Source organism: Limanda limanda, chromosome 6 (genome assembly GCF_963576545.1).
Source record: "Limanda limanda chromosome 6, fLimLim1.1, whole genome shotgun sequence".
NCBI lineage: Eukaryota > Metazoa > Chordata > Actinopteri > Pleuronectiformes > Pleuronectidae > Limanda > Limanda limanda.
The window spans coordinates 26,821,965-26,849,215 of record NC_083641.1 but is presented as its reverse complement, the minus strand read 5'-3'; the positions used below and the strand labels follow the sequence as shown (position 1 = coordinate 26,849,215).

Genomic DNA, 27,251 nt, shown 5'->3' with positions numbered 1-27,251 from the left:
TTCATAAATATGACAACTTTCAGTTTACTAGTTTGTGAACATATTCGTTTAAAATCCTTTGACACTGTTACATTTACTTTACAATTGTTTTTGTGGATGTTTCAGTAAATATATATTTTTAATTAATTATAATTTTGCTTGTGAAAGATGTTTCTAGGCTAGATTTTTCTCAAATGAGTAAAGTCAGTTATACATATGTTTAAAGTTTATTATTTTATCCAAAAGTGAGCCGAACATGTTGAAAATAGTTCAATACATTTCAAATTTTACCTGCATGTACACGACATATTCTGCTTTGACTCAAAACTCAACATTGTCATGACGGCAAAACTGTTATTTTTCAATTAAGAGAACAAGCAACATAGGAAGTTCCATCAGTGTATATGAAACCAAATCACATACACTGAGAATTAAAGCACAGAGGTTTTTATCAAAATTTAATAACTGGGCTGTATCAACTCGACAGAACATTCAAACCCCCCCCCCCCCCACAACCCATTTCTGGTGATGTCCACGGAGCTCAGAAACTGAAGTGGTTCTTGATGTCCTTTATCTGCTTCATCATGTCCCCGATCTGCTGTCCCTGTTCCCTGAGGACGTCCTGCACCACCTTCTTCTGCTGGGCGTTGAGTGAGACCGATGTCCTGGCCGCCGGCGCGTCCTTGTCCACCTGCGTCTTCTGGTATTCCATCTTCATGTTCACCTGCTTGATGCAGTTGTCCAGGTGCTTCAGCTTGTCGCTGATGGTCTGCATCTCCTTCTTCATGTCCTTCTCGCTGTTGGACAGGACGGGCAGCTGGCTCTGCACGCTGACCAGCACCTTCTTGACCCTGTTCATGATGGTTTCCTGACGATACTTTGCGTCTTCGTGCTTGTCGGCCAGCCTCTCCGCCGCGTCCGTCAGACTCCTCCTCTCCTCCGTGCACAGAGCCAGCTCCTCCAGCTGCTTCTTCTTCTGGCCCGTCAGGAGCTTGACTCGTCTCTGCATCTCCTCGCGGGCCATGTCCTGCTTGAGGATGTACTCCTCGCGGAAGACCTGCGTGGCTCTGCTGAGGAGCTGCAGACACTCCTGGGGGGCCGGGGACGTGTCCTTGTCTCCGGCCTTCAGCACCAGGGGGTTGGTGGAGCTCCGGGCCAGGATGTTGCGGATGTGCTGCTCGAAGGAGTCGTTGGCCAGCCCGCGCAGAGGCGAGTTCACCGAGCCCGGGCCGAGGTGGGAGCAGAGCAGAGAGGGCGAGGGGGGGCGGATGGAGCTCAGCAGGGGCAGGAGGATGCACTCGTAGGCGCTGGTGATGCAGATCATGGTGGCGCCGAGGGAAAGGTCAGACACGATCAAGAAGCCGAGCACCGGAGCCGACTGACTGGTCTGGAGCGGCCTGGTGCAGAGGATGTGCTCCACGATGCAGCGCTTCTCGGCAGCCAGCTCCTGGAGACTGTCCTTCTCCTCCTCCTTGGACTGGAGGAACTTCTGCAGCTTGTTGACCCAGATCAGGCCCACGCTGTGCACGCCGGCCTCGTGGGTGCAGTGGTACCGGTGCTGGCACAGGGGGTCCCGGTGCAGCCGGATGGGGCAGGTGAAGTCGAACTCCGGGGGCTCCTCGTCCTCCCCGGTCGCCACCTTCAGCGTGAGCTCCAGCTCCACGCACTCGAACACGTAGAGAGCCGGGACAGCCTCGGCGCCTCGGATCCACTTCTCCACCGCCCGCGTCTCCTCCTCCTCCTCGGGCTCCAGCACCACACAGTGGTACAGGGTGCCCGTCTCCGTGGCGATGACCAGGATGCTGGGCACACATGGCAGGCAGAGGATGGCACAAGCGTCGTAGCCGTAGTTGTCCTCTGCTGCCGGGTACATGGGCAGGGGGCCCACGGGTTTGCTCAGGGTCACCCCGGTGGTCTGGCTGGTGTAGCTCACGTAGGTCTCCCCGTTCTCGTAGAGGATGTACAGGGGGTACACCAGCTGCTCCTTGGGGAACCGGGCCGCCAGCTGCCGGGGAGGAGGCGACACCGGCCCGAAGTCGAACGCCACCGCGATCTCCCCCAGCGAGGCGGCGTAGGAGCAGACCGGAGGATGGCCGCTGCTTCCATCATCGGACTGAGACAGCGGCAGGACTCTCACCGGCGTGTGGGGCGACTTGAGGCCGTAGAAGCGGAGCGTGTTGTCGGAGGTGAGCAGCACCAGGAGCGGCTCGTCGCGGTCGCTCGGGTACCAGGCGGCCTGGCGGAGACTCACGGCCTGCGAGCTGGTGAAGAACCGCTCCGCCACCGGGAGCGTGGTGCACTGGATCTCGCTGCGGCCGCCCTCGAACTCGCTCCTCTTGCCCCAGCGCTGCGGGAGCTCCAGCACCGAGACCCCGCGTTGGCCCACCAGGGCGACGTGGTGCCCGGTGGGACTCAGAGAGACCCGGGTCACCTCGAACAGCGGCGGGTCGGTGCACAGGAGGGTCTGACAGCCAGAGAGACCACCACCACAGTCCCCCAGTCCCCCCTCCGGCTCCGCGTTCAGCTGCCGCAGGTTGGTGGTGAGGAACCTCCGCTCCGCGTCGTCCCACACGAACAGGTCGCCCCCCAGGCAGAAGGTCAGGTTCTTGGCGACCCCCCTCTCGCCCCGGGCCCGCTCCCGGTCCCGGTCCCGGTCCGACCTCTCCCGGATCCGCCTGAAGATCGTGTGGTTCGGCAACTCGCTCACCCAGCGTTCCGCGCCGAACGCCGCCATCTTGGAAACTGCCGTATGTCGCGGTGGTGGGCGGGCGAGCACGCAACCATGGCAACGGCGAGCGTGTGACGACAGTTGGCCCTTTAACGTATTCCGACGGCCGGTGTCGCACATTTATTTTGCAGAATCACCATGGCGTATAAGGAGACTTCGGGGCTGTACGAGACCCTGAAGGCCGAGTGGAACAAGAAGAACCCGAACCTGAGCCGGTGCGGAGACCTGCTCGTCAAGCTGAAGGTGAAGCCTGGTTCCCGGGTCCTGGTTCCCGGTGTCCTGCTCTGTAAAGTGTCCGAGTGGGAGCCGGGGGAACGCGGCGTGAAGCGTTAGCTCCTGTTAGCTAACGATGCTAACCTCCAGGACGCTAGCCCCATGCTAACGCTAACGTGTAGTTTCCTGTTTGTATACACACTCCAGACTCTCGTTAAATAACGTGGTCAGTGTTCTGGGGGAATAACGTGTTTTATTTGTGTGTTCGATGTTTGTTGCTTCCACAGATTAAAGATGAATAGCTACTGTCAGTGGTGCTAACGATGCTAACTTCCAGATGCTAGCCACATGCTAACGCTAACGTGTAGTTTACCTGATTGTATAAACTCCAGATTATCGTGGTCAATCGGTTAAATAACGTTTCCGGGTTCCAGGGAATAACGTGTGTTATTTTTGTGTTCGATGTTTGTTGCTTCCACAGATTAAAGATGAATAGCTACAGTCAGTGGTGCTAACGTGTTAGCGCTTATTCATTGTGAAGCTAGTTTGCACCTGGGTCTGACGTTCAAAACAAACATGTCAATGGAGGTTGTTATTAGTAATTATGTGATTTGTTGCTCTGATATGATCAATAATCAGACAACAGTTCATGTTTATGAAATTATAGCTGCTAATGGTGTTTTTGCTCGGAGGATATTTTTTACAAACTCAACAATCTTCATTTAACTTTACAATACTTACTTTCTTATATCTTATATTTAAAATCTTGATATATTACGTTTAAATTGTCTAATATTGTGTTTACATTGCATTTATATATGTATAACTTTTTACTACCCTGTTGCTTTTGTAACATGACCAACATTCACCATAGTGGGAATTATCTTGTGTTTTAATGCCCGACATCAAATTTAATACTGTTTTTGAGGATGCGTGACTTAATGTTATATCATAATTTAAATCTTATTGTTATTAGTAATTATGTGATTTGTTGCTCTGATATGATCAATAATCAGACAACAGTTCATGTTTATGAAATTATAGCTGCCAATGTTGTTTTTGCTCGGAGGATATTTTTTACAAACTCACAAATCTTTATTTAACTTTTCATTTTCTTATATCTTATATTTTCTGTCCTGTTTACATTTGATATATTAAGTTGACATTGTGTATTTTATTAGTATTTCTACTTTGCATTTATGTATTTATAACTATGTTTACTACCCCCTTGCGTTTTGTAGCATGGCCAACATTCACAATAGCGGGAATTATAAAGGATTCTCTTGTGATTTATTCCCTAACATCAAATTTAATACTGTTTTTGAGGATACGTGACTTAATGTTATATCATAAGTTAAGTCGATGTGTGATCTGAAGTCTGACATTTTGTGGAAAATGACCCAAATCTCTTTCCAGGTTTCATTGCTGGAGCTGAACTTTTTACCGACCAGTGGGTCTGCGCTCACCAAGCAGCAGCTCATTCTAGCTCGTGAGTTTACGTTCATATTAATTCACGGATCAGTAGTAAGACAGTTTTAAAGCAGACATCCCTCTAACACCGATCTGTGTTTATGTTTCAGGGGATGTCCTTGAAATCGGAGCCTTGTGGAGTATCCTGAAGAAGGACATCCCGTCCTTCGAGAGATACATGGCCCAGCTCAAATGTTACTACTTTGATTACAAGTAATGTCCCCGTTTCATTCCTCACGTGTCTACGAGTTTTGTGACATGTAATTCACTTCTTACATCGCTCTTCTTTTACCTTTCTCATCAAGGAATGAACTGCCTGAAGCTGCCTACATGCACCAGCTGCTGGGCCTGAACCTGCTCTTCCTGCTCTCACAGAACCGTGTGTCTGAGTTTCACACAGAACTCGAGCGGCTGAGTGCTCGAGATATTCAGACCAACATCTACATCAGACACCCGGTGTCCTTAGAGCAGGTACTGAAGTTTATTCTTAGTCAGATAACAAATCTGTGGTTTGATATTGTACTTTTATTCTGCATTTCTTAGTAGCAAATTAATTGAATGCCCTTAATTTACTGAACTTGTTCCGTCAAATAATTTGGCTTCTCATCTTAATCAATTCCCTGAATAAATATCATTGCATCACTGCAGCAGCAGGAACTGGTTGCAGGTTGTGAGGCTAGTGGGGCTCCTCAAACAAATTAATTAACTCACTCAGATGATAATATTCACCTTCTCCTGAACCTTGTATTACATGTACAGTTTTCATTCTATAGGAAAGCTTCCAATAGTTCATATTTACTTTCCGAATGGCCAGATTTTATTTAATTTTTTAATTGCAGACAAATAACATTGTTAAATAATTGGTAAAATGGTCAAAAATAACCGCACAGACATGCCTGGTCTGTGAATTCTCTACTTACACTATACTGTGTTAATAACTCCTTCTCCTTCTCAGTACCTGATGGAGGGAAACTACAACAAGGTCTTTCTTGCCAAAGGAAACATTCCTGCCGAGAGTTACACGTTTTTTATAGATATTCTGCTTGACACAATTCGGTAAGGGTTGATATCAAGTCTGTGATCATTTTTGCACTTCTTGCATTGATGCCAATCCTTCTGTATGTTTGTATAACCTCTGCATCCAAGAGCTTTTATCTTTTTGCTGTCTTTAAAAGATAACTTCATCTAAAACTGAGCTTGTGATTGCAGTGATGAGATCGCAGGGTGCATAGAGAAAGCGTACGAGCAGATCCAGTTCGCTGAAGCCACTCGAGTGCTTTTCTTCAGTACCCCTAAAAAGATGACTGACTACGCCAAGAAGGTTTGTAAATTTCCTTTTTAATGTGGGAAGCAAGATTAAACTTTAAATTAGGTACTATCCAGAGATGTACGACGATTTCTGCAGATATTCATTTAAATACTAGAACTCCTTTCATGGAGGTTAATATCACAATTTGGATTCGGTGCAAAAACCTTTTAGTTAACCATTTACATGTTTTTACAAGCTCCTTCCTAGATTCTCTCCCGACAGAAAGTAGAAATGGTCCAAACTGATTGTTCTCTCCGTTGCAGAGAGGATGGAGTTTAAGCCCCGACGGTTATTACTCCTTCACCAGTCAGCAGCAGCGGACGGAGGAGGTGACCATCCCCTCCACCGAGCTGGCACAACAGGTCATCGAATATGCACGACAGCTGGAAATGATTGTGTAATCCGCCCCCAGGAACACACTCATTTTTTGTCATTTTTTTTTGTCTGCAATAAATAATTTAGAGAGTAAATTGTTTGAATGACTGGATTTTTGAAACATTACAATTCAAACTCTTCCCAGGAAACAAGATATTTATATTTCTGTCTTCACTCGTTACGAGCAAGATTCAGATATTTCAGTGGTGACCAGAGGAAGCTCACACCTGTTCAACAACCCTGAGGAATTTGTGGGCATAGATTTAATTGATATGTATAAAAAGCGTGAAAAGTGGTTATATGACTTTATATATCAATAACAAGGCTTTAATAAAAGCTACCTTTGGGTTGCCAAATTTTAGAGTAAGCTCTCCCAGCCTGACACATGTTTTGTTGTCCGTTTATCACATTTTTGTATTAATTAGGGTAATTTCTGCAAAAGTAAATTTATCAATAGCTGCAAAGCTTATGATCTGCAGAACATTTATAAAATAATGTATCAACACTTTTAAGCAGGTGACCAAAGTTTGCAACTTCAAGACCCAGGCTAACATTCATAGTTGCAAACCTGACGACTTGTTAAAAGAATGAAACCCTAAGTTGTTATTAATGGTTAACTGACGTGTGTAACTTCATCACACAATGTGCCATAGTTGATCCAGAAAGGGATGTCCCCACCACAAGGAAACATCTGGACCTCGATGTGCAGGTTGCTTTCTAGAGTGTATCTGTTAGTTCAGTATCGAGCATCAAACTGAAAGCAGCTTGTAACCAGAAAGACCATATGTGTGTGTTTACAGTAAACTCCTGCCATTAGTGAGAGTGACACTACATAGATCTGATGACCTAGGACAACACGGTGAATTCATTTATTTTATTCTACCTCCTGTGTCCCCCTCTTTTTAATGAGTCAGTATTAAGAGACAAGTAAAGCAGCATTTTCACTCTTAACACCATAAAACAACAACGAAATACATTATTTATACACTATACATTAATTAAACTCTTTGATATATATTTTTTGCTTGTATTTTTTTGTTATATTCGGTTACTTTTCAAAAATGATTAAATGTTATATAAAACTTACAATAATTTTAGCTATTCAATGTATTCACAGATGCAGATTTATGAATACAAGACCATTGATAAAAATAGTTATGAATGAGTTTTTTTAAAAAATATATAAAAATCAGTAATATATGTAAACATGATTTTTTTTGTCCTTTCTTATTGTTTTCTATCCTCATACTCAAACAGGTCTTATTGCATTAACAACTTGAAATCTCTTTTATTCTATAATTTAAAAAACACAAGTTGGATAATAAAACACATCTGATCACATTTGCTTATTCATGGATCTAAATAAGTAAAGTCACTTTATTCTTATAGTTCACATGTTTAATTTCACTGATTACACAGATGGTGCTGCGTCTTTAAAGGAATAGTTCACCGGAAAAATGAAAGTTCACCACGATGTCGATGGAGGTGGTGGATGAAGTTCTTGAGTTTCAGGGGTAACCAGCGTTGCAGCCAAATCCAACACAAGTGAAGTAAATAGTGACCACTCCGTCAAACGTAAAAACAACAACATAAGAAAACCTAAAATGTCTCCGTACTTCTCATGTGGTATTTCAAGTGTCCGTTAGCCACGATATTCAGATTACTTCAATTGTATTGTATTTGTGAGTAGATAATGAGTGAATTTCATTTTTTGGGTGAACTATCTCTTTAAGAGGTGCTGCTGTCCATGGTGCTGAAACCTCAGCTCTAGGATCCTATGAAGGACACTAGCTGGAACAGAACGTGTCCTCTCTCCTGTTTACAAAAGGAAACGACCTCATACACACTGTTAAAGATTCAATAATCATGTGGAAACAAACGAGGTTCTGCTTGTGTTTAATTTAAAAAAAATAAATTAAAAAAAACAGAGACGGCAGCAAAGATGCAACGGAGAGAACATATAATTTTTTACCTATCAGTTTTATTTAAAATATTATTATAGAACAAGTTTGTGAATAGAAGGAGGTCATGGAAGGTTTACACAGCTTTTTATTTAACCACCCACGTTGCTGCTCATACATCCACATCAGTCACTGGCTCTCAATGATTTCAAATCACATGGTTCCACTGACAAACCATATAGTCCTCCCTAAAGCCACGATGCTGTCAATGATTAGTGCGGATGTGTTGGCACAGGGCAGGTAGAGAGAGAGAGAGAGAGAGAGAGAGAGAGAGAGGGAACAAGCGAGGGAGTGATTTCAAGAGAGAGAGAGAGAGAGGAGGGAGGGAGGGAGGGAGGGAGGGAGGGAGGGAGGGAGAGAGAGAGAGGGAGGATGCTGCCAGCGGAAAATGGCTGCTGCAACCTCAAGCCTATCCTGATACACCGAAACGACATCAAGGTGGAGAGAGAGGGGAAGATTAGGGGAAATGAGAGGAGATAGAGAGAGAATGTGAGCGAGTGTTTCCTGAAAGGAGGATAGAAAAGAGAGAGAGAGAGAGGGAGACAGAGAGAGAGAGAGAGAGAGAGGGAGAGAGGAGACCCTGGGGTGGGCTGCTGCAAGCGGCGGGCAACACCGAGCCATGGAGGGCGAGTAAGTCCTAACATTTTAATTTTTAACATTGCACCTACATGTATATACATATAACTATATATATGTATATATTTATACATATACATATATATTTATATATTATATATGTTTACACACACTCACACCATCCGCCAGGAAATGGATAAGACAGAAGAGCAGCGCCATCAGTGTGACACCAAACCAGCACTTTATTCTCACAGCAGAGGAGCAGGAATAAAAACAGCTTCACGTCGCCTCGGATCAGCTCCATCCTCCCGTCATGTGTGCGAACCAGACCCGATCCGTGCCGTGCCGTGCCAAACCGGGATAACTGTGTGCATGTGGAGAGGAGAGGCTGCACACGCACAGGAGGATGTATAAGAGCCGAGCGGACGCGTTCCGTTCCGGGAGAGACTCGATCTAACGCTTTGTTATCTAAAGATGAAACGAGTCGGTGCGTAAACAAAACAACAACAACAACATGTTTGAGGAGGAAACAGAAACATGGCGAGTTTCTATTCTTTTTCATTTTTTTTTTCCAATTTTTTTTTTGATAACCTGGAGGCAGCGTCGCGTCATTCAAGACATGGCTGCGGAGAGCCGAGGGAGGGATGGAGGCGTTGAGCTTTTCATCAACGTGTCTCCGGGTTTCATTATGATTTTTTTAAAGCCAAACTTTATGAATGAAATGTGATTTTTCTCTCTCTCTCTCTCGCTCTCTCCCTCATCCTCCTCACCCCTCCTCTCCTCCTTCCCTTTTCCAATCGGGCCCCCTCCCCCCATCCATCGTTTCCTCTCCATCCTCTCACCCACTCGTTCATTCTTCCCTTTCTCTCTCTCTCTCTCTCTCAAGCCACATTTTATTATAGGCCTTATAATAAAAATGTGCGCTGAGGATATGAAGCAGCAGCGGCGGCGGCGATCCTCTTCCTCCTCTTCCTCCTCTTCTTCCTCTTCCTCCTCTCGTCCCATTCATAAAAAAAAAAACCAGCTAACATGATATCGGGGTGTGTTTAATGAGCGTGTGCAGCAGGGGCGGAATGGAGAGAATGAGCGTGCGTGTGGAGGAGAAATAATAATGATCCGGCAACAATTTTTAAAAAATATATAAAGGCCTTGATTTGAAAAAGCAGCAGAAAGAAGCCGCAGCTGAATGTCGAGCTGCTGCCGGGGCCTCTGATGGCGAATGGGTGCGTTCATTGATACATCTATCTGGGAAACACTCATTCTTCCTCCCGCCCTCCCTCCCTCCCTCCCTCACTCCCTCCATCCTCCCATTTGACCATTTCTCTCCCTCTACAACAACACTGTCTTTTCTTCCTCTCTTTATTCTCATCATCCCAGCTTTGATTCTCACATGGCAGCAGCAGACATGTTGGGTTTTATATTTGTCTTATTTGTTGTTATGCCAAATGCAAAGCAGATTTCTCTCAGTCATATTGTGTTTTAATACGAATCCATCACTGTTAATGTCTGATGCTTTTGATCTGGGATGTTGCAACAGGCCGAGCTGCTGCTTCAACTCGTCTTCATCGTTTTATCTCAGTTCAACAAAGATGAAAAACTCTCGTCACTCTGAAAGTTACTCTGCATCTTCCCTCACTGATTGGCTGTGGAGGTTGAAAACATGCATGTTGTGTAGCAAGTGTGTGCACCTACATGTATGTGTGTGTTTTATCTGCTCACTCTCCTCTGCTTCCCTCCATCCTCCCATTTGACCATTTCTCTCCCTCTACAACAACACTGTCTTTTCTTCCCCTCTTTATTCTCATCATCCCAGCTTTGATTCTCACATGGCAGCAGACATGTTGGGTTTTATATTTGTCTTATTTGTTGTTATGCCAAATGCAAAGCAGATTTCTTCCCAGTCATGTGTGTGCATTGTGTTTTAATACGAATCCATCACTGTTACTGTCTGATGCTTTTGATCTGGGATGTTGCAACAGGCCGAGCTGCTGCTTCAACTCGTCTTCATCGTTTTTATCTCAGTTCAACAAAGATGAAAACTCTCATCACTCTGAAAGTTACTCTGCATCCTCCCTCACTGATTGGCTGTGGAGGTTGAGAACATGCATTGTGTGCACCTACATAAAACTAGAAATTAGTACATAAAGCATTAATTACTCAAAAGGCACTTCTGGCAAGAATGAGCGTTATAATATGGGAAATATATTGAAGTGTGTATTTACAGACGTCAGTATTTATGATTGAAAATCAACAATTACTATATGTTATATCACCTCAATATTAACAGCTATGAACCACTTCAGATCGTCCAAAACATTTCCTTGTTCTTTCATTCTCATATTCATACAGACGACATTGGTCTTCAAATATATAACAGGCTATCTACATTTAATTGTAAAATACAATGTTATAAAGTTAGAGGGGAAAGCAGCATTGGAGTCAGCAAGCGTTCTTTTTTATTCCCTTAAGAGATGTAGGTCTTGAGCTCGTGTTTAATCTGCTTCCTCTCCTCTGCTTCCCTGACACAGTGTGCGTGTTCGTGCAGTGGTGATGACACGTGACGACTCCAGTGGCGGTTGGGTTCCCCTTGGAGGTGGCGGCCTCAGTCATGTGGTCATCTGTAAGGGGCGGACCCGCGACGACCGGGGGCGGCGAGAACACATCATCCGTGGCGAGCGTCTGCGAGACCGAGCAGTGAGTGTGTGCGTGTGTGTTCTGGCTGCTTTGGTTCCTCCTGGAGACTGTAGTAGATGCATGTTGGTGTTTGTTGGGTTGTGTGCATCTCGGTGGGTGTTGACTAACTGTTGTGTTGCTGGGGTTGTGTGTGTCCAGCCGGTGTTGGAGTGTGCCGTGCAGAGGGGGCTGGTGTACAACAAGGTGAACCCCATCTTCCATCACTGGCGTGTGGAGGAGAGAAAGTTCGGCCTCACGTTCCAGAGTCCGGCCGACGCCATCTCCTTCGAGAAGGGTCTGCAGGCCGTCATCGACAAGCTGGACCGAGGTAGACACGCCTCCAACAGGAAGCACCTGTCTCTGATTCAGCTCTGAAAACAAACTAAACCCTCTCTTCTGATGTGTCACCCTCAAGGCTCGGACTCGCCCTCCTCCTCCACGCCAGAAGAGGGCGACACCGAGGACGACGGCCAAGCTGTGAGTACCTGAGCAGTTCCTGTCTGACCCTCCTCCTCCATGTGGGCCTCAGTTGGTGTTGTGTTGACTTCCTGGATGACATGCGGCCTCTGCCAGTCCCATACAGGAAGTGAGTCGTCCTCCAACAGCAGAAAGGAGATGCTTCCCAAGCCCGTTACCATAGTGACCAGCGAGTCGTCGTCCAGCTGCTTCGTGATGTCGGAGGAGTTCAGCTTCGCGTCCGGCCACGCCGGCACCACGCACACCCCCGCCCAGGTAACGCATCATCGGTCAGTGTGAGCATAGATATATATAAAGTAGGGCTGGGCAAGTTAACTCGTTTAAATCGAGTTAACTCAAGTGATGAGTTAACTCGATTAATTATTTTATCTCGCATTAACTCAGGTTTGATTATTTATTGTTTTATTGTGAAAGTCAGGCTTTTATTTTGTGAAAGTCTGTTGCTGACTGCTGCAGAACAGGAAAAAAGAAAATAATTGGCGGATAAACAATCGAGTTAACTCATCACTTGAGTTAACTCGATTAAAACGAGTTAACTTGCCCAGCCCTAATATAAAGACTAGATGTCTCGTTTCGACGGAGCCGGACGTCACCACATGGCGGCCATCTTGCCAGAGGCAGCTTGCTCACCCATAACATTGTGTTGGTAAGTAACCATAACTGGCTCAATTTTCAACCGATTTTGAAACGGTCTGGTTTGTTATAAACGTCAGAGATGTAGATATGACACTGCATACTTATGAATAATTATGTTATTTTCTAAAAAAAATTAATAATTTATGCAGTGTCATAACTACATCTCTGACGTTTATAACAAACCAGAACGTTTAAAAATTGGTTGAAAATTGAGCAAGTTATGGTTATTTAAAAAGTAAGTACCACTACAACACAATGTTATGAGTGAGCGAGTTGACTGTAGCAAGATGGCCGCCATGTGGTGACGTCCGGCTCCGTTTTTCTGCCCGAACTCTCCTCCCTCCCATGATGATCCCACTGGGGGGGGGGGTTCTTACAGAGGGTTCTGGGGCCCAGTTGGTTTCTATAGTGGGCGTCATGACAACATTCTAAAGGAGATGAATCCTGTTTATAATCAGGTTCATAATTTTAAAGTTAGTGTTATAACTTGAAAAGATTTTCTCGCTCTTCTGCGATCCACTGCTGCAGCTCCTCTCTTCAGCCTCTGTCGGAAACACTTGGTTTTGGCCGCTCTGATTGGCCAGCTGGTCCTCTCTGTTGTGATTGGTCGACCTCTTCCGCTCTAGCTCTACCTGGCTTTGATTAGGGGGCGTGCATTATGCAAATGTGGTGGGATGGTGATGTCACATTACGTCACCATCACCAGGAAGTGTCTCCGGATCAGAGACGAGGTGTTTCCGACAGGAAGCTGAAGCTCGAGCTCTTGGTTTCTCCGTCTCCGTGTTGAACTCGGCTCTTCCGACCTGCTGACGTCCCACAGGAAGTGCATCTCACCCGGGTTCTGACCCCTACAGGTGAGAAGCTGTAATTGTTCCTGACTCATCCTGTGATTCTACATCCTGTCCACAGATCCACTCCAGGCCGGGACAGCTCTCACAAATGACGTCTGTGTTGAATCCCCCTTCCCCCCCACCTCCACCTCCTGCTCCACCGAGTCCTCCTCTGGGTCCCGCCTCCTCCTCCCCCCTGTCCCCCCTCTCACCCACCATCTCCCTGCTGGAGGAGGGGGACCTCCGCAGTGTGGACCCGTGCAAAGACCTGTGGGGTTCCAGAGGTTATGGGGACTACCGCCGGGCCGGGGCCACCAGGACTATGGTGGGGGGGCTGACCGGGGGGGTGGTGGTCAGCGCTGGAGGGAGCCTGCAGGACAAGTCGGAGCTGTGCGTGGTTCGCTTTGAGAAGGACCTCGCCGGCGTGGGCACGGCGGCGTGCGAGGTGAGCGTGTGCCTGGACAGCAAAGCGTCTCAGCGTCTGTCCTCGTCCTCCCCGACCTGTCTGTCCACGCCCAACGCCGTGTCCGGCGTGTCCTCAGGCGCCGGCTCGCCCCAGGAGACCTGCAAAGGCTCGCCCTCGCCGTGCTGCATCCACGCCTCCCTGGCCACGCCCCGGTCGCGGACTCGTAAGCGAGGAGGAGGGGCCAGCGGCGGCGACCAGGGCGCCATCTCCCCCGACGACGACAGCCCCTGTCCTCAGGGGGGGTCCTGCTCCTCCCGGTGTGTGTACTGCCGCTCGGTGTTCGTGGCGTCAGACAACGGGCGCGGCCGCTGCCGGGACGCGCCCGACCCGGCCGTGCACTGCCTGCGCCAGTGGACCTGCGTGTGGTGCGCAGAGAGTCTGCTCTACCACTGCATGTCGGACTCGGAGGGGGAGTTCTGGGATCCTTGCTCGTGTGAGGAGTCGATGGGGGGGCACCCGCACCCCCTCTGCTGCGCCCGCTGGCTCGCCCTCCTGGCGCTGTCGCTCTGCGTGCCCTGCATGTGCTGCTACCTGCCGCTGCGCGCCTGCCTGCGCTGCGGCGAGCGCTGCGGCTGCTGCGGCGGGAAGCACAAGGCGGTCCGATGAGGGCGGGCTCTGGGGTGGGAGGGGCTCCCTGGACCAAAGGGGGGTTTGGGTGTGGATAGGGACAGAGGGGGTGGAGCTCAGCTGGTGGAACAGCGCTCTCAGTCGACCCAGACCTTTAACGTGGCCCTCCGACGCCCCACGGCCTTCCACTGCATTCCGCTCGTTCTCTTTTCCACCCGGGGCGTTCCTCACTGGCCCCGCCTGCTGGAGGAGCGCTGCACTCAGACCAGGCGCTGTGGGAATCATCTGCAGCCTCATGGTGGCGCTGTGGGAATCATCTGCAGCCTCCTGGTGGATGAACCACAGGCTGATCTCCAGTCAGCCGTCAGAGACTCTCATCGCAGGTGGAGCGGCCGAGGCAGAGATGATGTGTACACTGTTTCCAATGTCCGTTTTTTTTTATTTAGAAAGAAAAACACAAAAAACAAAAGATGTTTATATATATGATTGTAATAATTTTAATTGGTATATTTTATTAAATGTATAACATATTGACAGAACCCCCAGTGGCACACACTATCACGTATTCACAAACACGAGATCTTGGGGGCGTTACTTGTTTCATGTCGGCCTGTTGATGATGAGATATCACCCTTTACCTCTAAGTTTACCTCAGATGTTTCTCAAACCCGGGTCAAGGAGCGAGTTCTGGAGAGAGAATCAGCGTCTGAGAACCTCTGCTGCTGTGTGTCGACCGCTGGAGGGAAAACCTTCTCCAACGCAAAGGGACAATTACAGTTAAGGGAAAGCTGCAATGACAACCACAAAGACTTAAAAGTCCTGATGTGATTCATTTTATAACCAATCACGAGAATAGTTTTGTTTTCTGAAAAGAAAAAGAAATCACAAATGTGCGTCGAACTTTAAACTCCCTCACTCTGGACATGTTGTTTCATCTCTACATGTTTTTCAATATCAATCATAGAAAAGATCCCATTCGACGGCTGTACGTGTTGAATCAGTCACGGTGCTTTTCAACTGAGGCCTCTGAGCGAGTTTATTCCCCCCCCACCCCCCCGCCCTAAAAAGGACCCCATGCTGACTAATCTGTAGATGTGTCCAGGCCACCAAAAAAAAACAAGTGCAATGAACAACGTATGGAGAGTATTTTTGTACCAGTCGCTCTAAAAACTAGCGTAGAATTTGAAAAAAAGTGTTGGAAATGGAAAGTGTGGTTGTCTTAATGTGTTTCGATATCGCGCAGAAAAGAGAAACAGGAAACAGGAAACAGGAAACAGGAAACAAGTCGGGAAAGACGACCGGAGGAGGAGGAGTCTTTGTTCGGGAACAGTGTTAATGCTAATGTTGCTTTAAGTATGAAGTCAAAACACCAACGCTGCTAGTGGAAGTCCTGCCCAAACACCCTTTTTCAAACTGTCCCCGAGTCGGAAGCAAACTCAAAGTTCTGAGGGAACTAAAGATTATGTTATTTGTAAGTTTACAGTTAAAGACAAATCCCCCCCCCGCCCCCCCCCAGGCTTCTGGTGACGTACGCTGCATTTCTGTGTTTTTTGATTTGCAGATTGATGGATTATTTTTCTACTTCTGGCCACGGGAAGATGAGGGTAGATGAGCTCGTCAACAGAATCTTAATAGTTCTCCTCAGTGATATCAGGTTGGTTGTGTAAACTCCACTTTGTGTTTAACAGTCACGCAAAGTGAGATCTATCACACAAGAGGTCAAGTAAAGATGTTGATGTTTTCTCGTAGATGAAGAATCAAGATCTAAACGCATCGAGCATCACGTGATGACAAGGTCTTCTAAAGAGAACCTTTGGGGGAATTTCTCTTTTAAATCCAGAGACTTTCTACTTAAATTCAATCAGGCTGCACCAGACTCTGCACACTCGTGGAAATCAGTTCCCTTCACGTGCCTGATTCAGTTTCACCAAGATCCTGGTTTTCATTCCCTGGGAAAACTTCCCTTCTCTCAACGTTAGAGAAAGAGATCGACACCATCGGTTGTTTTTGTGTGATCTCGCTTTAAAAAGTACCGCAAAGAAACGGATGAAATGCACGGAGCATTCCAGAAAGACCTCAATCGAGAACCCATGGGGGAAATTACTCTTTTAAATCCAGAGGTTTTCTCCTTTAGAAAGTAAAGATCGATCTGTTCTGTGTCGGGGAACCAGTGTTGATGAGTTTCACTACAAGTGGAAGGAATCAGCGGATGAACCCTCAGATTTCGGCAGAATGAACCTTTCAGAAGCTTCACCTGATTATTTACATTTTAAGGTTTCGCCAAGAACTTTTATCCAAAGTGACTTAAAGTGAGTGAAGGGAACAGACAGGGGGAGGGTGGGGTGGGTGGGGTTAGGACACTCGACCGCTGATGAGCACGACCCTTGACCTCTCAGATATGGGACCTCCTCCCTCCCTCACACACACACAATCCCCACAAATCTGCATTGCATAGACGTGATTGACACGCACACACACACACACACACGTTCACTAATGGTGCAGACATACAGAACTAGTAAAGCCATTGCACACAGTTTGCTACTTCTGGTCCAGAACTGGTGTTGGAGTACTGACAGTCATGTGATCACAACTGCAGGCCCCATTCTTACATCTTAATAAATGTGCCTTTTGATTTGAGTAATCAATAACTTATGATTTCTAAGTAACTCTGTGTTAAGTACTACTTCTTTTATTTTTTTTGTTCTTTTTTCGGGGTTATTGATTTCTGCCAATGTGCATATTTTTCAAATGTACGTATTTATTAGTTTTCAAAGTAATTAATGAGATATTACCTGTTTATTTATTTATTGAGATATTTATTCTGATTCTTTATTTTTTTGAGACAGGTTTTTATCTTCCGTGCTGTCTTACTTCTGACTTTGTGCCAATGTGCTGCTTTGAGGTGTTACATATCGTGGGTTTGTATCATTATTAAACCCTCACTCTATATTTTAAAATCAGTGTCTTCTTCTCTCTCTCTCTCTCTCTCTCTCTCTCACTCGGCTCTTTTCCCAAAGACTGCATCAAAGTGGATTATCCCAAAAAGAGGAATCTGTAAAAATCATTCTGTGCTTGAATCAGCTCTTTTGTTTTGTCAACATCTGGAATACCAACATAATCTCTTTATATTTTGGAACATTCCTTTACGGAGAGTTGTTTTTAAACACTCCTATTGACGCTACACAAAATCAACCCAGTGACCCTCAGAGGGAAGTAATAACACTTTAATTTAAAGTTTCACAAGTACAAAAAGAAGGAAAGAAGGATGTCAAATGTGTCATGATGATAAGTGATGATCCCACAGATTCAGTCCGTCCTCAACAGAACAGACACAATTTGTGTTGAGATGTTGTGGTTTGATGTTTGTGTAGTCGTCTGCTACTTGGTGGAGTACATGTGCTGGCGTTTGTGTTTGAGGATCTCGGTGGAGGTGAGGGTCAAGTCTTCATCACAGACGTCACAGTGGTAAACTCGATTAAGACTGGACATCGACGAAGGACCTGGTTTTTTATCTTCCGGTTCTGAAAAAATCACAATCCCTCATTTAATTGGTGCATTAAATAATCAAAACAAGATTTTAAAATAATGACAAATTCCTCACCCTCCCCCTGCTGCTGCTGTTCTCCCGCCGGCCTGCAGGTGGCCTCGTGCTGCATGCGCTCCAGTGGAGTCAGAGGCATGTAGAGGTCACAGTTAGGACAAGTCCAGAAAGTCCGTAAACACTCACTGTAGAGATCCCGAGAGTCCTGCACACACACACACAGCAATCTATTCAACAACACTTCACTTCTTATCTAAAGACTTATTTAGAGGATTTCAATGTATGAGACATGAAATCCATTCCCAGCTCGAACCAGCCATCAGACGTTTTTTAATACCTCCTCTGCCTTTTGTTGAGGAAAGTGAGTTCAGGGATTTGAGGGACCAACAGAAACCCTGTCTAATATTTTCCAGCGGTTACCTTCAGATGTTAAATTAACAAGTTCTAACTTTACACCAGCGAGTACAGTTCAGCCCAAGAGCCACAAAACAAACATATCCGGACATGGAATGATTTAGAAAACAGCTGAAACATCTATTTGTCTTTGTCACTCAGAGATCTGGATGTTTCTGTGAATTCGCCCCAGACACACTTACAGCCAGACAGTTGTAGGCGAAGAAGCTGGAGACACGCAGGCCGTCATCGACAAGCTGGACAGAGGTAGAGTCCAGCTCCGTCAGGAACCATCTGTCCTTGATTCAGCTTTTCAAACAAACTAAATCCTCTCTTCTTCGGTTAATTCCATGTTTACTCATCAACACATGACTTTTCATCTAAAGACTTATTTAGAGGATTTAAATGTATGAGACATGAAATCTACAGCTCAAACCAGCCATCAGACTTTTTTAATACCTCCTCAACCTTTTATTGAGGAAAGTGAGTTCAGGGATTTTAACTCACTTTCCAGCGGTTACGTTCAGATGTTAAAGTCAAAAGTTCTAACTTTACCCCAGCGAGTACAGTTCACCCCAAGATCCACGATACAAATATATCTGGACATCCGTTTCTTTGTAACTCTGACAAAAAGAGATCTGGATGTTTCTGTGAATTCTCCCCGGACACACTTACAGCCAGACAGTTGTAGGTGAAGAAGCTGGAGACTCGCAGGCCTCCTTTGATCGGGTGCGGCTTGGACTCGGCTCCTGGGAACAGCGGTTTCACGTCGTGAGACAACTCGGACTCAGGCTGAGGGCCGACGTACAGGTTCTGGATCTGGAAGGCTGCGAGTCGCCGTAGGCTGTAAGTGACCTGGGGGTTGGGGGGGAGGGAAAGTGAAGTCATTACATTTGGATCAAGATGTTTAAGAGCTACATGAGACTGTAACCTCCTGGTCAGTGCGGCCTCGGTACCTCAGTGTAGAGCAGGAAGCGGACCAGGCCTTCGCTCAGCTTCTCCAGGACTCTGCGGGACACCCCCTGGCTGAGTGCTCCCTCCACCGTGTTCTGCTCCAGCTTGACCCGCAGGAGGCGCTCCCACTCCGCCCTGTGAGTGAGCGCCGTGGACAGCACCTTCAGCGCCTCCTCTGCCTCCCTCAGCTCCACCTCCAGCCAGCCGTCCACCACCAGGCGCGTGCAGTCAGCGTTACTGTCCACAGAGTTTGAAACCAGCAGCAAAGCCTGGGGAGCGAAATGCAAACACACAATATTGATACTCGAGCATCATGTGGGTAGGAATGGAACAGACCATAATAAACAAAAGGAGCTTCGACCAATAATGATGGGACAGATAATATTTAAAAACTAGGATCATACACGGACGTTATCAGGATTAATCCAGGATGATTAAAGAAAAACTATAAAGCAGTTAATGAAAGGATCGGTGTTGGGAGCAGGAAGGTTCCTGTGGGACTGACTTGCAGAGCAGGAACCCGGACGCAGTTGGACAGATACGGCCGGTTGGTCTCCAGCAGAGTGACGAAGGCCAGCAGCTGGTGTCGGCTGCTGCCCCCCCGATCCGGTCCTGCAGGCGGGAGGCAAAGAGACGCCGGATTTAATCCTGATCATCGGCTCATTGTGACGGGTATCACACCAAAGAGGTTATTTCTGTGTGTGTGTGTTTGTTAGTTAACAGGATTACACAGCAACTACTCGACTAAACTACCTCACAACTTGTTGCAGGGATGCAAGTCATTCAAGTTTGGATCAGGTTCAATATGGTGCAGATCCAAATAATAATGAATAATAGGAATAACTGGATCTTGTGAATTTAAATGTGGTTTCACGCTGGGACTGTTTGGCCTTGGCAGAGGTTTGAACTCTCTGAGTGGGATTCTAGTTTCTTGTGATTAAATGATCTTCATGTCGTACCTTCTCTGCTCTCGTCCTCGGGAACATGTAAGACCTCTGGGTCAATAGCAAACACGCTGGTCGGGTGGATCACCACTCCCTGCTTGTTCTTCGTGTGAAACACCTACAAAAATGAAAATCATGGAGTGGAATTGTTATTTTAAATCGATGAAACAACAGCATTACTAACACGAGTCCTCCCACTGGTTGTATTGTTAAAGCCTTGGCAGGAGGGAGGCGCAGCAGGAGGTCTGACCTGCTCCGAGTCCTTGCGGGTGGAGTTGTGTTCATCGGGCAGCGCCAGCTGAGGGTAGAGGCCTCGGCAGAGCAGCAGCTTGAGCAGCGCCTGCTGGCGGGAGGTCATGTCCGCACTGACGGTGACGGCGTCCTGCAGCTCGGAAATGTTGTGACGCAACTTGAACTTCACTTCCTGTTGCAGGAGAACAACAGACACAGTTCAAGACAACACACATACAACCAGTTCTACAATGTGATATAATGATGCTGGAATCCACACAACTTCCTTCAAGGTCTTTCTCCAAACTGCAGCAGTGAAATCTGACAAAAATCTGACAAACAAAGATGCTTATCTCTGAAAATGTTGTCTATGAAATGATTACTTTTATTATTTGAGGTAAATTTGCCTTTTGCCTGTTTTAAAATTCTAAGAATGTGTGCATGCAGTATTATTCAGCAGTTACTGAAGTTATACATTATATAGTATTACAACATAGAGTTTATATATATGTAAAAGGGTTTCACTGTATTCTGAGTTCACCTGAATGTCCACGTTCTGTCCCGGTCCCTCCTTGTCCTTCTTGCCTTTGCCTCTTTCCTCTGTGTCCGATCCGGAGGACATGTCTCCGTCCTGGCCCTCCTCCAGCCTCAAGACTTTTCGTTTGCTGTTCTCCTGCTTCTCGTGATCTCTCTTCATCTGATGCAGCTTCCTCCTCTCGGTCAGCCTCTCCCTGCGCTGCCCGCGGTCCCCAGCGGAGACGTCTCTGTTCTCCGACTCCAGGAGGCCGTGGCTCCTCAGCAGCTCCTGTCATCCAGAGAGGAAGCTCGTAATGAGAAACAATGTCAACTCATTTAAAACGTGTGCGAGCCGCTGTGTGAACATCCTGCCTTGAACTGCCGGCGCAGGTTGACCATCTCATACAGCCGCTGCTCCTCCAGGCCCCTCCTCCTGCACCACTTCCTGGAGCCGCCTCCTCTCTCCTTCTTCACCTGTCGATTCCAAATAAGAACCGCTTCAGCTACAATAAAGACCAGACCTTATATTTAAACCAACCTGTTTATATTGAAAAGTCACTGTAACATAATGTTTTTCCATTGCTGACCTCCACCCAGGCATTGAAGGTACTGAGCAGAGTGAAGGGGTCTCCCTGGTTGCTGTGCAGGGGCTGCCGGGCGGTGGCACAGTCTGGATTGTGCTGCGAGCTGCGGAGGAACGGGGACTGAACGCTGAGGGCGGCGGCCACCGTCAACACGGGCTCCACCAGGTTAAACAAAGAGCCCAGGACCAGCATCTTCCCTGAGGGAACACACACACACACAAACACACAAGTCGAATATGAAGCTGCAACTGTACGTACAGTGATAAACTGAAAGAGACCAATCTAATAAATTAACTTGTTGTTTTATGAACTTCATTTAACCACTGATTAACAGAAACAAACTACCATATGGTTTCGGTTGTTGGGAAGATATATATATAAAGACTAGATGTCTCGTCTGCGTTGCTGGCCAACGGAGAAGAACGTCCGCACATGGCGGCCATCTTGCTAGGGGGCAGCTCGCTCACCCATAACATTGAGTTGGTAGTGGTAAATAACCATAACTTGCTCAATTTCAACCGATTTTTAAACGGTTTGGTTTGTTATAAACGTCAAATATGTAGATATGACACTGCATACTTATGAATAATTATGTTATTTTCTAAAAAAAAATGAATAATTCATAACTACATCTCTGACGTTTACAACAAACCAGATTGTTTAAAAATTGGTTGAAAATTGAGCAAGTTATGGTTAAACAACACAATGTTATGGGTGAGCCAGATGCCCCCTAGCAAGATGGCCGCCATGTGCGGACGTCTGGCTCCGTCGAACGAGACATCTAGTCTTTATATATAAATCTATGGTTGGGAATCTTACCAATCACCACATCCACAGGAAGCTGTGCCAGCAACTTCCCAATAGAGGTCAACTCCCCAGAACCATCTAGCGCCCCCTGCTCTTTCAAATAAGTAACTGCAGTCTGGATGCTGGCAGCTGGAGGTGGATCGATGAAGACAAAAGAAAGAGGATCTCCAAGAGACATGCTCTTCATCTGCAAGACAGAAAGTAACACACATAAATAAAGCTGGAATTGAACATTGGAAGGTGAAGGGTTGAATTGCTGTGCTGGAGAGACCTGGAGGATGAGGGAGTCCAGCGCCACCCGGTGGATTTCAGGCACAGGATACGGAGCGAAGGCGTCGTAGTCGGACTCGGCGTAGAGGCGGTAACACACTCCTGGACCCGTGCGCCCGGCTCGACCTTTCCTCTGCTCAGAACTGGCTCGGCTGATCCAGAACTCTTGCAGACGCTGCATCTTCGCCTTCGGATCGAAACTCATTTCTTTTACCTTTCCTGTAAATGAACAAATCAAAGTACGTTAAGTTGTTGTTCTGATTCTGGGAGAGGTTCATTTCCAGCTATGGATAAACAGTTACACACCTGAGTCGACAACAAAGCGAACCCCGTCGATTGTCACTGAAGTCTCAGCAATATTGGTCGAGATGATGCACTTCCTCACCCCAGGAGGAGAAATGTCAAACACCTGAGTGATGACATCACAAAACAAGAGAGTTAAAGGTGATAAACTACAGACGTCAAACACTACATGTCCATAAAGCTGACTGTGCCTTATCCTGCTGGGCCAGGGAGAGCGTGCTGTGCAGCGGCAGGACGATCCAGCGGCTGGTGTGCGTGGCGTAGACCTGACACGCCTCCTGGATGGTGGAGATCTCCGCCACGCCGCTGAGGAAGAGGAGCAGGTCGCCGCGCTCCTCAGGCGGGTAACGCTGGTCGATGCCCTGCAGGATGCGCAGGTACGGCCGGGGATCCAGTTTCTCAGTGCGGGTCGGCTGCTCCTCGGTCGGGATGGGCTGGTAGATCACCTTCGTACAGGAAACAGATGAGGAAATGTTGAAGGTTAATCAAAATATACGTTTAATAAACTCACAAAAGCCTTTAACCCCTTGTAGACGAATGTCGCAAATTCGCCTCAAACCCCATTCCGGTCTTTTTATCCCACTAATGCCTGATGGTGCAAAAACTACACATATCATGAAGGTATTGGAAGCACTCTGCTGCCATCTAGTGGTCGGAGTGGAAAATACACACTAGCCCCTTGGTACTGGGCAGCAAAGTTATTTTGAGATATTAAGCTGTATTTGAAATACTGTGATGATGGAACAGCAATGATTGTACAGAAACATATGTTGTTATTCAATTTCAAGCAAAAGCAGCATCAATATAATAATCTAGATACCAGAGACTAGAAAATTTGTTAAATTACGGTTATACCCCATTATGCCTAATGTCGCTAATTTGCCTCATACCTAAATTGTTTATGTATTGTATATGCCAGGGGTTTTCAACTGGCTTTTTCCCAGGGATCACCACTTTGACTAGAAAGTAATCCGCAGCTGACTGATGTGTGGATAGAAGGAAGATTTAACATTTGGTTTTCCATGTTGGTTTTATTTAAAAACCTCAAACAAATCAAGAAAAATCTGTGTAAAAAACAACAAAAACGGTTGATTTTCAGTGCTTAAGAATTGAAAACAAAATTAAAATGCAGTTTCTAGTTGTACTGCATCTCAGAACATATGCACATCAATATATAACGTTCATGACTTAAATGTACAGACATGTAGCTGACATGTTGAATCAACATAAACTGGGGCTACAGCTGAAGAGGGAACATGACAAAGTAATGCAGAATATGTCACAAATGATAATCATACAATATCACACAAACAATTGAGGCCTACTTAAGTTTAACCTAATGATCACCTTTATATTATTTTAGACATATTTTTCTTATTTTAGATATTTTTCATGATATTCAAGAGTAATCTGGAAATATCATGAAATATCAAAGCGAATTTCGCGGACCCCCTGCAATACCGTCGCGGACCACCAGGGGGCCGCGGACCCCCGGTTGAAACCCCTGGTATATGCTATATTGAAATCAACAATCTCCACTTAATTTAGCATCTGTATGACAGCCAAAAACACACGGGTTAAAATTCCCTTTTGAACACAATTTCCTAATCTAATGCTTCAATTTTGTATGATAGGTTGTTAAAAATGTGTAATTACAGATCAACAACTAGATGTTTGTCTTCATCATGTCCTTCACCACCTCCTCTCACCTGTATAGGGAACAGCCGGCCGGGCACCTGCAGCACCGGAGCGCTGCTGAAATAGTTGGAGAAGAGTTTGATGTTGATGGTGGCCGACATGAGGATGAGCCGCAGGTCGGGCCGCTCGGCCACCAGCGTGCGCAGGACCCCGAGCAGGAAGTCACAGTGGAGGTGTCTCTCGTGGACCTCGTCCACAATCAGGACCTGGTGCTGAGAGAGCGTCAGGTCCTGCTGGATCTGCCGGAGCAGCAGCCCCTCGGTCAGGAACAGCAGCTTGGTGGCCGGGGTCCGGGTGCCCTCAAAGCGGATTTGGTACCCCACCTAAAAAATGAGGTTCACAGTTAAAGCATTGCTGCAAATAATAATTCAAATTGTCTATCTCTACTGTTTATATATGTTGTCTATTTGATTTTTCATTAAACATGGTACTACTCTCCCTCTGTGATGTGTTTAGTGTCCATTGGGTTGTTGGTTTTTCGGCAGGATTACTCAAAAACTACAGAGCAGATTTCCATGAAACTTGGTGGATGGGTGTGATGCGGTTCAGGGAAGAGCCGGTTACATTTTGGTGCAGATTCATTGCATTTTTCCACATGTTGATGATAAAACTTTATCGCATATAACAGGAGATATACTGATATTTCTTAATGTGTGACATGTGGTGCAGCTTGATTGAATTCAAGGGGACTGCCGGGCCTTGGAGGATGTGTGTGCTCTCCTGAGGGACATTCTAGTTTTCCTATGCGTCGGATGAATGTCAAATTGAATTCTAGACCTCTCTGCTGCATTTGACACAATGAACCACAGGATCCATATCTCCTCCCTTCAGGACCTGGGTGTCTCAGGCTCTGCTCTCTCCCTGCTCCCTTCCTATCTCAATGAACGCACTTATCGGGTAACTTGGTGAGGATCTGTGTCTGAACCTTGTCCTCTCACTACTGGGGTCCCTCAAGGTTCTGTCCTGGGTCCTCTCCTCTTTTCTTTGTACACCAACTCTCTCGGCTCTGTCATTCACTCGCATGGCTTTTCCTACCATAGCTATGCTGATGACACCCAACTAATCCTCTCTTTTCCCCGATCTGAAACACAGGTAGCAGCACGAATCTCTGCCTGTCTGACTGACATCTCTCAGTGGATGACCGCACACCACCTGAAGATTAACCTTGACAAGACTGAACTACTCTTCCTTCCAGGGAAAGACTCTCCCACCCATTACCTGACTATTAACTTTGATTTATTACTATTGTCGTCATTATGTGTCCATGGTGTATTTGGTGTTTTTGGTGGCACACCTTGGAGCCGTACTGGTTGAGACTCTCGAAGCTGACTCTCTTGGCCAGGGAGATGCAGGCGATCCTCCGGGGCTGGGTGCAGGCGATGTGGGTGAATCCGGCTGAGAGCAGGTACTGGGGCACCTGGGTGGATTTCCCACAGCCGGTGTCTCCTGCCACCACGACCACCGGGTGACTCCGCACCAGCTCCACGATCCGGTCCCGGTACTGGCAGATGGGCAGGTTCTTCTGCTCCCGCCGCAGCTTGGCCAGTTTCCCGAAGCTCTGCCTCTGGGTGAAGTCCAGGAAGTGGAGCAGAGCCAGGCGGAGGTCGGAGGTCTCCTGCTCGCCCGGGCCCGACGAGCTCTGCCGGCCCCGGTGCTCCGACTTCCCCAGGCGCTCCTCCACGTCCCGGGTGCACACGGACACATTGATCCGGTACCGGGCATCGTACTCCTTAGGAAGCCCCAGATCCACCTTCACAGACCCCCCCTGGGAGCCATTGTCCTCCCGGCGCCCCCCGGCCATCTCCCGCTTGGTCTTGAACCTCTGGAAGCGGTCGAAGAAGCTCCAGAAGTCCCGGTGCTCCGGGCTTCCGGCCTGGATGTAGTCGTGCCTGCGGAAGAACACCTCGTCCAGCTGGGCTCGGCACTGCGGGTCGTCCCAGTCCCAGCTCCGGCGGTCCCTCCTCCGGTCGCGATCCATCTTAATCCCCAAGTCACTCAACAGGATTCAGGTTTAATCACTGATAGTAAATAAAACTCACATTTCTGGGTCTTTACTTTAAAGTAGATAGAGATTCCTCTGAATTAAATCAGCTACAGAATCCATTTCAACCCGTTTTTCTCCTCAGGTGTCAGAAACAAGCAGCCGGTAAGTTCTTTATAAAGTTTCAGGTCGAAACAACTTTAAACAAAAACCTACGAGGACAAAATACAAATAAAACTGAAGACAAATCCAGCTGCAGCTTCCGAGGAGAACAGGGGAACAATAACACGGTGGGACCGTTTCCGTTCCGTTCTCCAAAGTCTTCCGGAAGGTTTGTGAACTCATGTTGGTTCCGGTGGGAATTTACTCTCCCTAATAAACGAATAAATTAGTAAATAGTACATAAATACATACACATTAACATAATTCATCATATTTATGTAAAATTTAGTCTGATAATTACGTGTTTTATTTTAGTGTAACACACCCACAACGTTCATAATTCACAGGTTTATTCAAAGGTTGATTTGGTGTCTATTACAAAATAAAGAATTTGATCAGGCTCTTTTTTATCAAGTTTGGCAAAAAATCAAATGAAGCTCATCTCAAGTTTTTATTATTACAATTACAACATTATACAGCTCATTAATTCACATGATAGTCGGCCCCTGGCATGAAAATAGAAATGTGAAGGAGGCAGGAGGTTATAATAGAAATATTTTTATTTAAAAACATCTGATATACACATTTACACAGATTAAAAAGG

The 27,251-nt window shown here is 46.6% G+C and overlaps 4 protein-coding genes across 4 annotated transcripts; 2 read left to right on the top strand and 2 right to left on the bottom strand.

Annotated features, from left to right (window-relative positions):
- Positions 1-494: 494 nt before the first annotated feature.
- nup88 (nucleoporin 88) lies at positions 495-2,713 on the bottom strand. Its single transcript, XM_061073528.1, has one exon. The coding sequence runs from the start codon at positions 2,711-2,713 to the stop codon at positions 521-523; it is 2,193 nt and encodes a 730-aa protein (XP_060929511.1). The 3' UTR covers positions 495-520.
- Positions 2,714-2,816: 103 nt separating this feature from the next.
- psmd8 (proteasome 26S subunit, non-ATPase 8) lies at positions 2,817-6,169 on the top strand. Its single transcript, XM_061073531.1, has 7 exons — positions 2,817-2,950; positions 4,337-4,409; positions 4,501-4,603; positions 4,696-4,861; positions 5,346-5,446; positions 5,600-5,711; positions 5,963-6,169. The coding sequence occupies exons 1-7, from the start codon at positions 2,846-2,848 to the stop codon at positions 6,098-6,100; spliced, it is 798 nt and encodes a 265-aa protein (XP_060929514.1). The 5' UTR covers positions 2,817-2,845; the 3' UTR covers positions 6,101-6,169.
- Positions 6,170-8,654: 2,485 nt separating this feature from the next.
- On the top strand, positions 8,655-14,299 carry spred3 (sprouty related EVH1 domain containing 3). The gene is made up of 6 exons (XM_061073758.1): positions 8,655-8,665; positions 11,140-11,305; positions 11,444-11,612; positions 11,700-11,761; positions 11,858-12,016; positions 13,307-14,299. Exons 1-6 carry the CDS (start codon positions 8,655-8,657, stop codon positions 14,297-14,299), a joined length of 1,560 nt encoding a protein of 519 aa, XP_060929741.1.
- Positions 14,300-17,471: 3,172 nt separating this feature from the next.
- On the bottom strand, positions 17,472-26,539 carry dhx34 (DEAH (Asp-Glu-Ala-His) box polypeptide 34). Its single transcript, XM_061073232.1, has 16 exons — positions 25,799-26,539; positions 24,516-24,827; positions 22,998-23,252; positions 22,810-22,912; positions 22,505-22,722; positions 22,246-22,420; positions 21,430-21,623; positions 21,215-21,316; positions 20,868-21,131; positions 20,346-20,519; positions 20,111-20,213; positions 19,657-19,763; positions 19,154-19,420; positions 18,873-19,052; positions 17,865-18,009; positions 17,472-17,784 (listed from the first exon to the last, which is right to left on the bottom strand). The coding sequence occupies exons 1-16, from the start codon at positions 26,480-26,482 to the stop codon at positions 17,642-17,644; spliced, it is 3,426 nt and encodes a 1,141-aa protein (XP_060929215.1). The 5' UTR covers positions 26,483-26,539; the 3' UTR covers positions 17,472-17,641.
- Positions 26,540-27,251: the final 712 nt, after the last annotated feature.